Source organism: Athene noctua, chromosome 2 (genome assembly GCF_965140245.1).
Source record: "Athene noctua chromosome 2, bAthNoc1.hap1.1, whole genome shotgun sequence".
Taxonomy (NCBI): Eukaryota; Metazoa; Chordata; class Aves; order Strigiformes; family Strigidae; genus Athene; species Athene noctua.
The window spans coordinates 122,180,078-122,196,243 of NC_134038.1; the positions used below are offsets into that span (position 1 = coordinate 122,180,078).

Sequence of the window (16,166 nt, forward strand, 5' to 3'; positions counted from 1 at the left end):
GACAGAAACAAGGGTTTTATTTACAGACTTGATGATTTTTCTAAATGCTCTGCCTCGTGTTCAAAAGCATGCCTGGTGCTGAGCTGCAGCCCGTGCACAGTCATTCCTTGCCTGTGCTTCTTGGAGCCCAACAACTTCAATGCTGTACAAGCAGGATGGAGGAAATCGCCACCACTGGACTCCTGCTGGTCCCAGTGGGTTATGTGCTGTCTGAGCCCTTGGCTGGTTTTCTGGCAGGTGCTGTACCCCAGCACTGAAGGTGAGACACGGAGGTGCACCGAAGGCGGTGGTTGCTGGAAGACGTGCATGTCACAGTGTAGCTGAGGCCATGAGTGGGTGTTGTGTTCACTCCCAAATTGCGATTTCCACATTCACCACCACAAGCGGTAATTGCCTGTCAAGGACAGCACTGCCTTACTGCCCACTGCACACCCGGTAACTGGGCAGGGACCCTTTGTTATTTACACAACTGTTGTTGGCGTCTAAATGCAAATGCATACAGGCAACATGCTGCTGTAGCCCCAGGCCCGAGGGGGGTGTGAGAAGCAGCAGCTGGAGCAGTGCCAGAGCTGCTGCCCAGGGGTGCAGGGCCAAGGTTTGCTGTCAGGGCCTATGCCTGGCTGTGGGACAGCTCTCAGGGAGTTACAGAGGATTAGGTATTAGCAAATTACTAGTTTTGAGTAAGTGTCAGGTCCCTAGGGGATGTCAGACTAATGGGTTAAGAACAAAATCTATGTCCATCATTTAGCTTGAACTGGTACTCAACACTTGAGAAAGCAGCAAACACCCTTGGAAAGTGCATGGTCTGTGGTGTGCAGTGTGACAGAAGTTTTTAAGAGGTTCTTCCCACCTGTATCAGCTGCTCCCAGACCAGCCTTCAGAGCCACCACTTTTCTGTATGGGCTGGAAAGGAACTGGCTTGCAGCCTGATGCTGAAGCTCCTGTGCCCTGCACACGCCTGGGGCCTCACCTCCCCTGCCAGCGGAGGGGATGGCGCTCGGCCTGACCCTGCTGGAGCTAAACTGTGTGATGTGTTCATGAGCTATGAGTTAAGGCTAACATTCTTTAATTAATTCTCCCACTGCAAGGGATGCACCATCTGAGGCCTCCACCTTGAAATGACACTTTTATGAAACTTCCCTGTTTCACAAAGAGGAATAAAACAAGGAATAATTAAAAGTGGAAGGGGTGATACCTCAATTTAATCAGTCAAAAGTTCAGGTGCTTTTTTTTTTTTTCTAGTTTTCTAACCTAGAGTTTGAGCAATTAGCTTTTGTCCAGGTAATTTTGAAAGACCCCATTTTAAAATTAATACTTATGTATTGTTTTAATCTGGGGAAAATAAAGTCAATTTTTCTCTTGATGGTTTAATGCTCTCAGGCAAACAGCTTAACAGCTAATTGAGACCATTATAAAAGTTATTAGTAACAAAATACAAATATATAAGCATGCAGCCCTTTATTTTTGTAAAGATCTTTGCTTATCATAGTTTTGTATATTACATTATGGTGTTATACAAATAAATTTATTTACAAAACCATGAGCTATGTCAGCTTCTTGCTTTTTTTTTTTTCCTATTTGACTGATATCCATCTTTTTCAACCCTTCCATATATATTTAAAAGCATGCATAAAAATTAACTTTGGTGTGGTAAAACTACTCTATGTGCCCAGCCACATACAGTATTTATTTATTTATATATATTTATAGATATGTACAAAAGTTTGCCAGTATACAGAACAGTACAGAAGTGTACATTTTAAAATCCACAATGCAATACATTAATGGGCTACCAGGTCTCAGTAAAATAAAACTGAAGGAAAAAGGGTGGATTTAGCTAAGAAAAAAAGTAATCAGCAACTACCTATATGTGTAAAAGAATTTTTTTTTTTTTCCTTGGCTGGCAAATTCTTAAATATAATCTGAATGGCAGTGCAATAGGTTGATTTGCCTCATACACACTAAGACCAGTCTTATTCTGTTTCTTGTGTAGAGGTTTACTGTCCAGCATACTACTTTCAAATGTACATTACAATAGTATCAAAATGTTTTGGCAAAAAGATCTCGAAAGGAACCATGACATTTGTTGACAAAAATAGAAATCTGTAACAAAGCTAAATAACACCAAAATAAAAGGAAAATATTTTAGTTTCAGTTTTACAGTTGTGTATAATCACACTTTAGTATATCTCTGTTCACTTCTAGTCCCCATAATGAAAAATAGCTTTATACAAAACAACTTACTAAATTTTTAACCATACATTTTCCCATGCTCAGTACACCGCTGTGCACACGCAGTCAAGTTCACTCACACACCGTCACACTTTTTTGTAAGAGGTGCTGCCTACAGGAAGAAAAGGCTCTTTCATCATCACAACAGCAACAGAGTTTTACAAAAAAGCTTCACTCTAATCTAGTGTAGTAATTCAGTATTTAGCACGTGATTAGTATTAAGCCTCCAGCAATACAGCAAAATGGTTACATTCCCTGGTTAAAATATTGGCTGCGGATTCTTTGAAAACTAACACAAAGCCTTGGTGAACTTGCACGGGTGCTGTGCTTAGCCTTTAGGATGGCTCCTTGGCTGTGGATGGGGTGGACTTGCCGGCATTTCCGTTCTGTGCCTTGTAGCTGGTGAAGCTAGGTGTGTGGATTGTCCTGATGCTCTTCATACCTTGGTTCAGTGAAGTGGGAGAGGTAGAGGAGGGGGGGGAGGTAGAGGAGGAAGGAGGGGGTGGTCGGCCGTTTTGAGTCTGTAGTGAGAACGAGAGATGGTGACCTTTCCCTGGGTAAGTGGGGCTCTGAAACTTGGAGGAGCCGTTGGAGACAGAAGGGATGAGGGAGGTAGAGTAAGTTATGCGACCTGTTTGAGGACTGAGAAGGTTAGAGGAAGGAATGGAGGTTTTAGTAGGTGGATTAAGAGGGTTAGAGCTGTCACCGCTAGAAGCAGGTGCTGAGCTGCTTTTCCCAGAAGTGGGAGAAAAGGCTGGGATCTTAGAAGCAGGTAGGGTAGGGGAAGTAGCCTTATAGTCCCCACCAGCTTTCTTAGCACTTCCATTAGCCTGCAAATAAAGATGGCAGGAGACAGTTTGTCAGAAAGCCAGTAACATGATAAACCAACAGGACCTGGGAAAATAGCCCTACGGAGAATAAGAATTAACAGTTCGAGGCCTGAGCTAAGTCTTGCAGCCATGGACTGGACCTGGTAGAAAACCCGAAGTGCCTAACGAAGAGTGCATAGAAAGAGCCAACAAAGCTTTTGTGAGAAGGCGCGATCTATGGGTTATAGACCAGTTACTACATTGGCCATGCTTCTGGGTTATTAACGTGTGAATAGACATGTCCGGCGGAGAGTTAACGTGCACCTACTGCCATCTATTACACCGACAGGTTAGTGTCCAAGGCTTCCTGTAAAGACTCTCTGAACAGAAGCATTCCCAGCTCTCATAAGGAACCGCCGCATTTACCAAAGGGAAAGTAAACAGGTAGTCGACATCTTAAAATTACAGCTGAATACCAGAGTTAAAAATTAAAATGAAAAAAAAAGCAAAAAAAAAAAAAAAGCAGCAGGTGTTTTATTGCAGACATGCATGCACAAGCATGGTGAAAAGATCAGTAGATACTGTCATGCCCCCAGGATCCAGGTTGTCCAGTTAGACCTCACTCGAAAGTCAGGCATCCGTTATTTGGTATAATCTCAGTCAGTTACTGGAGTTTTTAAACAAACAACATGAAATGTCCATCCAAACACCGGGTTTAGGGTAAAACTACCTGTCTGTATTGGCGTGGATCCTGCAGCTTGTGCTGTTTGCCTGCTTTCTCCATGCTTCCTTGTCTAGTTTTTGAAGCCATGGGGACTGGCATCCGGCTTGTCTGGGAGGCAGCGCTGGAGCCCTGCGGAAACGAGCAGAGGGGCAGGGAGGGGAGACAAGGGGAGGGCGTGATCAGTACCCGTGTGCTTGAAGAGGAGACTGCACACCATGCACCAAAAAAAAAAAAAGCCACAGTACTACATGCAGGGAAAGTTCAGGAGCTTCACACCACAGGTGTTAATTTCCAGAATCAAATGGAGAAAACTGCTCAGCTACTGATCAGCCTGGATTTCATGTCAGTGACGCTTGTCATTTCACACAGCAGATTATTTGACCCAGCTCCCCTGCATTTGCCCATCACCAATCAGCAGCAAAGATTAAAAAAAAAACCCCAACGGTCTATTAGCTGTTAGACACCTTGTGGGGAGCCCAAACAAGCCACCTGAAAGGAAGCAAACAAATCACAAGACCCTCTTGTTTAATGATGATTATTGCAGATTTTAGAAAGCAGCTGGAGGTTTGATTTCTCGGACTAAGGTACCTTACGTGAAGTGGCTGGGATTGACGGAGGGGGTTCTACGCCAGCAAGGCTCTCATCCAGCACTACAAGCTCTCGGGGTGGGGTCTCTGGTACTATCTGGCCAGAGAAGGGGACAGTGCTTCCCTCAGAGCTGTATGTGTTTTCAGGGATAGATTTTGGACTCATTTCACTGATGGTGTTTTCCAGCTGCTTTATAGTCTGCTCAAGGCTGTCTAGCGTTCGGTATGTACTCTGTCGAATTTCATCAGTCCTGGACAAGGGCACTGCAGCTCCGGGGGGTCCCTCTTGCTTCCCAGAAATACTTTTGTCACCGTCTTCGGGCTGAGACCCGGTGATTTCAAATCTCTTTGCTTCCTTGTGCTGCTTCAGGGTCCCATCTTCCTCCTCTTCTTCATAAACCACAACCTGCAAGGTCTTCTTCCCGGTCTTGGTTCCTGTCCGTATTGCCTGCGTCAGAGCAGCCAGCTGCTTTTTAGGGAATTTGAACTTAAATTTTTTCTTAGAATCCTGCCTGCTTCCAAATTGATCAGCAGAGTCTGACTTTGCTTCTGTGTTTAGCCCATAGATCTGACGGTATTTGTTAAAATTTGTCTTTATGCTTTCCTCCTCTGCAGGAGGTCTGGTTTCTGCAGAGTCAGAAGATGACTGGAGGTTAAATATGTACTGTTCATCGAGACCATGAGCTGCTGAAAACTCCTCTGTGATTGCTTTTCTTTCATTAACTACTGGTGGCTCTTCCTTCTGGTTCTCAGAGGTTTCATGTGTTTCATTTTCTTCCTCCTCCTCCTCCTCTTCTATCTTTTCGTCTGTCATCATTTTCTCCAACTCCTCATCACACTCCTCAAAAATTGTAGAAAGCCGCTTATATGCTGACCTAATATCCATTGGTTCATCAAAAATTATGATGACAGGTTTTTTGTCAAGACACACCACTGGCTCTTCGCTGTCTGTGTTTTCTGGGATACCCTTCTCCAACGCCACGTCCTTCCTTGCATCGATGTTCACTGTTTGTACATCTCCACCTTTCCGGCTGACTATATCATGAACTTCCCCGCTCGAGAGGACCTGGACAGCTGTTTTAGTAATCATGAAGGCGATGTTTTCCGTGGGTGAGTTGTCTTCACTCGGAGAGCTAGCTGGAGAGTCTGTCTCTTCAATGCTGTTCACACTGTTACTTCCGGTCACTTTGGGTCTTAGCACAACCTGACTGTGGTTGACTGCAGAAGCTTCTTGCTCCTGCCCAGAAGGTTGAGGCCCCGTAGCCTCCTGCGTGTGCCTCACGAGAGGGGCAACGCTGCTGATGGGGACATGCTTGCCCGTGCTCTGCAAGGCTTCACCCTGCGGCAGGCCCTGGTGAGCATCTCGTGAAAGCCTGTAGTTTGGCTTTTGTTTTCCTGTTTCAACAGGTGAAAAATGGGATCCTAAAATATCTTGAGCCCCTCTTCGTTTGTCATCCTCTGGCAAAGTGACACCAGACAGGTTTGTGCTCATATTCTGAAGGTTTTTCTTAGAATAGTCTCTACCCTCTATGAGTTTATCATGACCATAAGGTTCCATATTTAAACCCTTGCTAAATGTAGGACTGTCATTCATTGCAAAGCCAATTTTACTGTCAGCTGTGCTGGATGAATCAGAACCCAATTCTTCTTCAGTTTTCCCTTCCCTCTTCTCTTTAGGATGGTCACTATCTGTGGGAGATCCTGTTGTAGCCCCATACACCTAAGGGGGAAAGTCGGATTACTTAGTTATTCAGGGCTGTTACCTTTACAGGACTTTTGTTTTTCCCCCAAATTAATCATCATATTCTCAGGGGAAGCGCAGACCTTGTGAACTCACCACTCTGTTTACTGCTGCAGAGGCATGTCTGAAGTTGTCAGCTGATTCCTGTCTGTCTTCGGGGCAAAATTCCAAATTCTGGCAGTACAGTGCATGATGTTACTGCTCTGTGCTATTCATGTGGCCAGCATGGATTGTTACCTAGGGCTCGTTTTAGCAAGGCCTCCAGAATATGCAAAAGCACACTAATTACCTTATCTCCAACACGGTGCTACCTTGACCTGTTCCTTTTCCAGCTAAAAAAAAAAAATCCCTAGTTTGTATAAGATCGAAGTTGAAAAGATTCACAGTATCTGATTAAGTTCTGCTGGGACACATCAAAGGCAGCCTGGGGTGGAAGGGCTGACAGCAGGGTGCTATGGCTTGCTAGCTCATTGGAGAGCCAAAGGCGAGAGTTGGGCTAGTCTTGAAGTTTTGTACCAGTAAATAAGATGATACTTAGATTACAACATTTTGCTGCTTCTAATGTTGCTGACACCTAAGCAGCGCTGCTCCATCACAGTTAATACCATCACAGTCTGAGCATTTCTAAACCCTTGCTGCAGCTTAGAAGCACTCCTTCAAAATTACCAGTGGCACCCTGTAGTGCCTGTCAAAATGCAGAATGAAACATTAAGCTACATTCATTTATAGAAGCAGCTCCAAACATCACACGGAGGTCATCCACTAGCTCAAAAGTAATATATTCCCAGCAAAGCAAATTTAAGGGGACTTTTTATTTTCAAATGAGGTCACCTGGAGATGCTGTTTCATAATACCAGGCTTTTCTTTAGGGCTTGGTTTGTTAAGTGCTAGTGATAGCTTAGGATAAACACCTGTCATCAGGGTGGGAGAATGACCTGAAGAGATACTGTACCTGTGAATGACCAAAAGAGAAATCTACAGCCAAAAGTCAGCTCACCAAGAAGGAAGTGAATCTGGCCTCAAGTGCCTGAAGGCAGTGAGCCAAAAGCATTACTGCTGACATTGCTTGAGGCTAGAAGCTGACTCCTAACACACCAGAAGGACAGATTATACTTCTATGAGCATAGAGACATGCAGAAGATCAGTCAAGAGAGTCTCTCTCCCAGCTGAATGAGTGATGGTACAGAAATCCACCGGTCGGCTAGTGCATGCACTCCCCATGCATACAGAGGCTCACAAGGTACAGTTTCTACATCTTGTGTGGTATTTTCTTATATGCTGTCTGAGGATTTTACACAGAAAAACTTTACACACAATCAAAACACAGGAGCGAGAAAGTCAGCGACAGACCAGAGTCACAGTTTATCTCTACCGAGGCTTACTAGCAGTAACCAGGCTGTGCAGCTACTCCATGGATACCTTGACAGCCCTTGTATTTCGAAATAAGGAGGAGCCATCACGCAAACCAGCCACAACCAGCGAGGTATCAGTGGGAAGGCTGACACTGCCTGCACTTCGTGCTGAGAGATGGTATCAGAACAAAACACCAGGGCTTGTGATCACCTCAGGCCCAGACTTGCTGTGTTAAGTGCCTCCCACCCCCACTCTGTGTCAGAGCTCCCAGAATTCGGCCAGGCCATGTAGTGGCACTTGCTGCCTGTGGACATGCTGTCTCAGTGACAGAGTTCCCATTTCTATATATATTTTTAGCAAGTTCCACTTCTTGTTAGAAGCATCAGTGCAACATGTCGTGGTGTCATTGTACAATATATCCCATTTTAGGAACTGCTGCCTTTCTACTAACAAATAAAACCACAACAAATTTCATTTCATCTGAGAGTTTGTCATGACCATAAGGCTCCATATTTAAAGCCAATAAACACTCTGTCATGTCAGATGACAAAACCAGATCTAATTAACCTTAATTTCCTGGACTCAGTGTTATTCTGATAAATAGCAGTTTATGGCTATTACTTGGCAGCACCTTTCAAAGAAACATTTGTGCTACAGGATGTACAATGTTTTAAAGTGGTGACCCAGGTTTTCATGTAACAATACGATCTTCTCATTCTGACAGCAGTAGTAATGAGGATGAATACAGTTACATTCACACTTCTTTTTTTCTCTGTAACACTGTCATCCACTGCACAACAAATCAATTTTCCCCTTTTACTCATAGCTGTGAACTTGTACCCTCACCCAGCCAGGTGTTTGCAGCTTTAGGCCAGAACTGCTGTCTGGGCAGCTCCAAGCCAAGTCCTTGTGTGCAACCCCTGACCTGGCAGCAATACCTTCTGCAGGAGTATGGATTTTGATGCTAGTACTATATCAGACACCGTCATCTTGTCCTTCACAGCTGCAATATCCACTATGCAGATGCAGGTCACTGTGGTCAGGGCACCTAGGTTCTTCTCTGCCTCACTTTTCATTAAAAGAAGTTGAAGTTCAAGGGGAGCTATTAATGATGCTACATCACAGAAGGTATTACTGCTATTTCCAATTTGCATACACACACAAAATACATGACAAAGTTCAAATGCTGTGCTGAAAAGCTGTGGGGTTTTTTCCCCACTGTACCCCTTCCTTCGCTGCAAACTGGCATTTGGCTGACACGTTGTCATGCCTGCATGACCCTCTAAACCCAGCAATGATTGAATTCATTACTCTAAAACTTAAAAAAGAGGTCTGCAAAGGCAGAAATATTTGTCCTTTTCTTCATCCTGAACACTGGCTACCCATTAAGACCAATCAACTCAAATGGCAACTCCAGTCCAGACACAGCAGTGAAATTCACCCCAACTTGGCTATAGTTCCAGGTATGTGGTGCCTCTTCTAAGCCCCATGACAGACGAATGAATCTAGGGCATTAAGTAAGGGTAAATCTGGCCCACACACCTTGACTCTGTCCTCCAATAAACTGAATGGGATTTCTGAATATCTACTAACTATTTCTGGGATCAACAAATGAAACAAAGTAAAGCAGAAATTCTCTGAAGTGGCTCTTGAGACTGAGAGAAACCACTAATTCTCCTTAAGGCAAGAAAAAGTCTTAAGAGAGATGCTTCACCATCCATTGCCAAAATAGAACTGGAAGGATGTTCTAAAGGTGTAGGAGTATCCCTTCGGCAGAAACTGATGGATCCTCTTTTAATTCTGATTTCATAGAATCATAAAACTTCATGCAACCACTGTATAATTTCTGATGAGACACATAATGTTCCATATGAGTGTTTCTGAGCCACACTGAGATAAAAGAAAGGAAATCACCGGGCAGTGGTGGATGGGAGTTAGAGAGAACAGGACACAAGATTTAAGATTAGTTTTGAAGGAAAGAAGGTTATGCCAAGACCGGGTGGCGTGTTGACAAACGCCACTTGTTACCTTCTTTTCCTTGTGATGCATTAAAGTCCCAGGCCTTATGTCTTTAACATGTGTATCATTTCTGGACTGCTCAGCATGACTGTTTGAGTTTACATCCATAAAAGAGCACTTCTGGAAGGCCTAGGAAATAAATACTGCAGGTTATCAGGAGTCCAAGAGCTTTTAGACAGAAATGTCTCGAGATGACCAATTACAAAGAGAGCATTTGTTTTTAGCATTCACAGCTCAACAATATTATCTACAAGGTCATGAGAGATTTTAGACTATCAGACTAAGAGAAATAGGGCATTCCCCTCCAGTCTGCCAAGATTGCCCTCTAACTCATCACGCTGAACTCAACATTCCCTGCAGGGAGATGAGCTTGATTTCTAATTTTGAAGATGGGGACATGATGGCACACAGAGGTGCTGCAAACTATCCAAACTCAAATAAGAAGCCCATGACAAACCTGGGGTTGTGACAGTACCTACTTCCTAGTGGCTGATAATCATGCAAAAGCTACATCAATCCACTTCTCCCCACACAAAGGCTTATTAAAACTTTAGATTTGGAGACATGTGCCTTTGCCCCGGTCTTCACTAATGCTGCATATAGTGACAGTCTCAATGGGCTTGTGAAACACTGGCCTCCCACCATGTGTACCCCAGGGCATGGCCCAGACTTTTCAGCCCCTTATCTTGCTATCCTCTTTGCATTTCCTTTGGGTTTTTCTATCTAACCGGCTCCCAGATCTGGAAGAGCAGAACTATCCTGCAAGTGTGCATCACCAGGATTTCAGCAGGCCTCTACTGGCTTGGTCTGCCTTCAGTGAGATGTACAGGCAAGACAGGAGTCAAACACACCATGACATGCAACGACATTATATTCTTATACCATGTAGTAGGGAAATTATTTAATTCCTGGCAACTCTCATGAAATTAATAGCCCTGATTACAGATTAGAACCAGGCCTGTTCTTTAAATATTTTATTCCTCATACATATTGCATATTTATGCAAAATCAGAAAAGTAACAATGAAAAAAAAATCCAGTGAAAAAAATCAGGGTGTAAGTTTCTTCTGGTTTTCCATTACATCCTATTTGTATGTGTTTATAGACCAGAGTACCTTAGACAACATGGAACTACTAGAAAAAGTAGTCTCATTCCTCATAATACAGGATATGGACTTTCCCCAGCTTACCCATTTGTGAAACCAGTGATGTGTTTTTGCGTTAGGCATATAATCTATAAAGGAATCCTCAAAGTCCTTCAGACTTTAACTGATGAAGAATCCACTACTATTTCCCTTGGTAATTTGTTTATTTCTCATCTTTGCTCCGAAATATCTACAGCAGTGTCCAAATACAGTTTGTGCTACAGCAGCTGATTACTCTTATGCTTTTTTTCTGCTAGATTAAAAATGTACTTCCCATGAAAGTACCTCCACATTGTACTCAAGTCTATTCTGAACCTTCATATTCTTAACAGCCTTTTCAAATGGGGGACGCATGGATGCTTAATCATGGATGCAGCAACCCTGTGCTGATCTCACTGATCCTGTACACAGAGATAAAAACACTCCCTGTTCTCACATCTAGACCCAAGGCAAACACTAAGCTTCTGTCAACTTTGTTACTGTAACTGCTGTTTCTTTCCAAGATGTGCCGTTGTGGTCTGGCCTATATTTTGTTGTTCTTCATGTGGCTTTTATTTTTCAGTCACTGTATTATAACCATTAAGTAATTGCTATCATCTCCCTGCTCTCACACTTTACTAGTTTAAATTCAGGCGATTTAAACAGTAAGTATTTTAAATGTATTTCCAGGCTGGTGATGAAAACACAGAGTGACGCTGGGCCTGTAGCTGATCCCCACGGGACGGGACTATAAACACCTGCATCAAGAGCAGCACTTTCAGAGCCAGACAGCACTTGATTGCTCTATGATAAAGGCTTTTTTGTATATTCCGTGGTGCCAGATTTTCATCAGAATGTTGTATGATGTTTGATCAAGTGACTTACAAAAATGTTTATAGGTGTACAATTCCACTTAAGCAGTCAAACCTGTTACCTGATCAAAGAGTGTTGTTTGCTATGACAGATCTGTGTTCCATTACACTCTGCTTACTAGTGCAACTGCTTACATCTGTCCTTTAGTTCTTCACTGATTGAATCACATACCTGATTCTCCATTATTCTGCCTGTGACTGGCACCAGACTAATGAGGCTGTAGCTCCTGGATCAAGCAGTTTGCCCTTTCTAAAACATGGTACTCTGTCAACCTTCTAAAATATACTTGGTACTTTGGTATTGGTTTAAAACGAGCATTGCTTGTCCCCAAATCTAGCATTTAAACACACATTCCCTGTTGAGCTACTATGTCTATTTCTCCTCCTCAGCTCCCCTCAGCTTCTCTTCCCAGACCTTAACATCCACTTCATTGTCACCAGTTGCAAGGCAGCCAGGTTGCTTTCCTAGAGACAGGAAACATTGTGACAGTTTCACTGTTCCGAGCTCTCCTTTCCCACTAGCCATTAGCACACAAACAGGGGATAAGGGTAAACCACTGCTCTCGCTCCCTTCAAACCAGCTGTCTGAAGCACTGGTGGGGGAGCGCTGAGCAGAGAGGCAGGTGCACCTATCACACGTAACAGTTACTGCTTAATATACATGTCTCCTGTGCTGCAAACGCTCCCTAGGCAGCACTACACCCAGCTTTTGGCAGGTGGACAGCAGGGATCTTCTCATGTCATGACCGTGCTCTCAGACACCCCAACATCCTAAGTTCTAGCCAGTTAAGCTGATTCACATTTCCCTTCCTCATGTGGGCATGGAAGGCGATGGGGTGTGCCCCTGGGAAGCTGGAGCTCACTGATGGTAGCTGGAATAGTTGGCTTTTACTGCAGCATCATCATCACTGAACTAAACCAGCCTATGTGCTATCAAGCGAACGACCAGCAAGAGAGCACTACTACTATGCCACTGGCAGAGTAATGTATCAGTTACACAACAGGGAGCAGCATGTTTCGGTGTTCAAACACATCAGGAAATGCTGGACCATAGCACAGAACAAATGAGTGCAGTCTGTCAGGAGCAGACCCCATGTTCTCTGCTCACACCAATGTTAACATGAATGACAGGCTCCCAACACCTCGCCAGTCTGGTACTACGTGAGAAATGCTAGGCCAGGGACAACCACACCAAATGCACAACAGTATTTTACTTGTCCCATCTACACATGTAAGACTCTCCAGTTGACAACCACGGCATTCTTGAACATTCTCTCAGCTCCAGAGCTCCTGAACAATATTCAGGTAGTGCTTACAAGACATGTACTGCCTAGTGCAATAAAGTAGGACTGGGTGAGACTGGCAGACCTACTTTCCTTCATGTTTTGAGCTAGAAATTGTGCTGAGGCCCTAGAAGTGATATCAGGCACTAGTGTCTTCATGTGCAACCCTAAAGGCATACCTGTAATTCTGCCATTATTTTATCTCCTTCCTCTTCCTCTTCATCTTTTGCAGCTGATGCTACAGCATGCCCTGTGCTCCGAGACAATGCCAGATCCTCTTTAGGGGCTTTGGATTGTGCTATTTGCCCAGCATCTTCACTGCATTCCTACAAGGAGATGAGAAAGCACATACAAACAGTTGAGCCCTCCTGATGCAAAGCAAACACAGAAGATTCAACACTACTGCAATTCCCCTGTTGCAAGGTCTCTCTTCCTTTTTAAGGAGACTGCTACTTCAGCAGCTCACATGCAATCAATATTGCCAATGTTATAGCACGTTCACAGATTAAAAAGCTTCCTAACTTGGACTTCCCTCCACTTCCTTCAGAGCACAGAACAGATGGGGAAGGGAAGCCCAAAGAAACTAATCTGCAACATTTCTGTAAAAATGCTCTCAATTCTGAGCTGATCTCCCCCATCTGTGTAAGGCATACTTTTTTTATTTTTAATCTTCTTACCACTCTAAATGAAAACAGCCTGTGACTTGCCTTCTACACTGCTAGGAAATAAGAGCAGTAAGACTCCTGTAAACAGAACTGATCAAACCTTACTTGTTCATTTGGCTTAACAGTAGCATTTCCTGGTAAGCAGTTTCAGTATCTCTCCGGGACATAGCTCTGTCTCAACTTATTTTGTGGTTTACAGACATAGCCCAAGCCTGGAAATGTTTCTCTGTGCCAGCCACTCATCAACAGTCTGATTATCTAAAGTATGAATCATCAAACCTTGACGGCAGCAGCATCTTTTCTGGCTGCATAGATGACATCTCCTGATCTCGTTGTGGTTAATCCTGACCCTGGCAGGTAACTGCGCCGCGGAGGTGGAGGAGGTGGAGACTTGGTCAGCTTGTCATTATCCTGTTCTCCATCGGGAACTTCTTCTGCAAATAAACGGAGCAGCACCAAGTGAGCATAGGTGAAGGAGGGGAAAAAAATATTTGCACCCCTGACTCGGTTGGTAAAGAAAAAAATGTCTTAAAAGGTCCTGCTGCTGAATATATATAAAACAGAAACACATTTGGCATTCAAGTAAAACTGCCTCAAGTGAAAGCAAACAGTGCTGCACTTGCACAGAAAAACTAGGTCACTTCACCCAGAAATTTTCAGCAGAAATCCTGTCCTCCATGCCACTGTGGCTGGGTTTCAGCCCTTGGTGTACATGTGTGATAGCAGAGCACACATTTGTAAATCAATCACCTGTAAAGAAGCATGTAAAGTGCAGGTTCACTTGGGTACTTGGTTACAGATAGTGCCCCACAGTCTCCTTTGAAAGCCACTAATGTGGATACCAGCAAGACACCAAACCTGGAGACTTCTCATTGTTCTCAGCAACTTTGGAGCAACCACTACACGTTTCTGCCTGTGTCTGGGAGGGGCTGCTGGCAAGCTGCTAGGAGAGGCGCTGAAAAATTTTCTCCATCTTGTAGCTGGACAAAACTAGCTAAGTTCAGACAAGGGCTGAGAGGGAAAATGTAAACACTGCTCTACCGATGTTACCTCTGCAGTTCAGTATGTCCTCTCACCTCTTAGCAGGGCAGGGGAGCATCTGCACTTGCTCCTTTTCCAAGACAGCATTTATTTTCAGTTTACTTAATACTAACTATTCCAGGAATGCACAGTTTTGCCTTTGAATTATCATCTAAGAACCCTATAAAGAGTTTGCTAACTCATGAAGATTCAACTACCAAATACAAGCCAGCCCTTGCTTTCCAAGGAGAGTCTTCCAAGAGAAGACCAGTTTCTCAAACTGGCATCCCCGCTCCCCATGATGCTTCCCCACCCAGCTGCCACTTCCTCTTCCCCACTGTCACGGGACAGCACTTTTTCCAGAAGCAGCATTACCCTGCTCATGACCTGTCCCTGTGCATTTCAGGTCACAAGGCCAAGCATCATACATGGCAACAGCCACCACTTTCACACTGGTGTTTACAATGTTTGTTTTCAAGAGCAAGAGAAAGACCTTTCTGCAGCTACTCAGTGTTTATAATATAAACAGCTGGAATAAATATAACCCAGAAAGATAAAACCTTCTGCTTTTGGGATTATCCAGCTGTTTAGGGCTAAGTGTTCCCTCTGGGCAAGTTATTGCATAACTGCCCGCTCCTGGGCTATGTCAGGCTCCTCCAACACGCTGGTTGGCCCCTGGGGCTGGACACAGACCTTGTCTGACCTGGCCTCATCTTTGTTCCCTTCTTAGCTCAAATGTTCTTTGAACCTGCTTAAGCTTGAAGAAATGCTTTGTTGTATTATCTCCCCCTCTGGCACTCATTTGCAGGATTGCAAGAAGAGTGAATTTCCAGATGCGCTTTACATTAGATCACTTCTTTGGTCATCACTCAGTTGTAAGTGATATCAGATATACTTCTGCCTGCCCAAGGTAAGATCTGCTGCTGTAAAATCAGAGTAATTCTCTAAGATGGTGTTTAGCAGACTACATTGTAGGGCCTATGCAAATCCCTACTCCTTTTAATGGGCTCAACCCATTACCCTCAAACTGGTAGCACCTCTGCCTGCAAGAACATTAAAGTTTTTCTCACACTTAATAAGAACAAGGCCGGATGACTGACATGGAAGGCACAAAGAGAGAATGACCTACCATCTCTTTCACATCTGTGAGACATTCAGCTATCTCCATCTTCAAAACGGGAAATAAAAAGGAGAAACATGGGCAAGAGAAATTGTCAGTAAGTGTGTCAGGGGCACAGGCTATTGAAGGCTAATCCCCCTCACATCTGTTAGCTGGCGTCATTAAGGAGACATTGTGATGGCATGGGCTCACAGTCAATGCAATGACACTGGACAAGACATAAAACTTCAAAGCTGTATTTCTATTTTCTTTACTAAACAATATTATATCTAAATGGGAAAGAAAAAAAACTTCGGAGGAAAAAAATTAGAAGACATTCTAATATTTCTTCCTAGGCCTGAGTTCTTGTAGCATATTTAAAGAGGGAGGAGTAAATCAGCAAGTAAAACTCACTGAGTCTGAGACTACTCATGACTAAAACTGTTACTTTATGGAACCTTCTTTGGTGCCAAAGGGCTCAGCACTTCTGTGAACAAAATGGGAGTTGTTCATCGCTGACTGTTTCACTGAACTGAAGCATTCTTCGACAGGCACACACCGACTAAAATGAATTTCTCCCACCCCAGAAACTTCTACTTGCACCAAAAAAATCAAAAATGTCTTAAAAGATCTCAAAGT

General features: G+C 43.8%; 1 protein-coding gene across 8 annotated transcripts in view; it reads right to left on the bottom strand.

The window, feature by feature from the left end:
- Window positions 1-1,457: 1,457 nt before the first annotated feature.
- Window positions 1,458-16,166, bottom strand: part of KIAA1217 (KIAA1217 ortholog) — a 183,238-nt gene continuing 168,529 nt past the window's right edge. For 4 of the 8 annotated variants that reach the window (XM_074900145.1, XM_074900144.1, XM_074900142.1 and 1 more), the window contains 6 exons: window positions 13,688-13,842; window positions 12,923-13,069; window positions 9,475-9,594; window positions 4,354-6,072; window positions 3,772-3,894; window positions 1,458-3,062 (listed from right to left, as the gene is read on the bottom strand). In XM_074900145.1, coding sequence (XP_074756246.1) covers window positions 2,568-3,062; window positions 3,772-3,894; window positions 4,354-6,072; window positions 9,475-9,594; window positions 12,923-13,069; window positions 13,688-13,842 — 2,759 coding nt within the window. In that variant the 3' untranslated portion in view covers window positions 1,458-2,567. Of the gene's footprint in view, window positions 3,895-4,353; window positions 6,073-9,474; window positions 9,595-12,922; window positions 13,070-13,687; window positions 13,843-16,166 lie in introns of all 8 variants that reach the window. The other 4 variants (XM_074900146.1, XM_074900147.1, XM_074900148.1 and 1 more) reach the window with 4 other exon arrangements.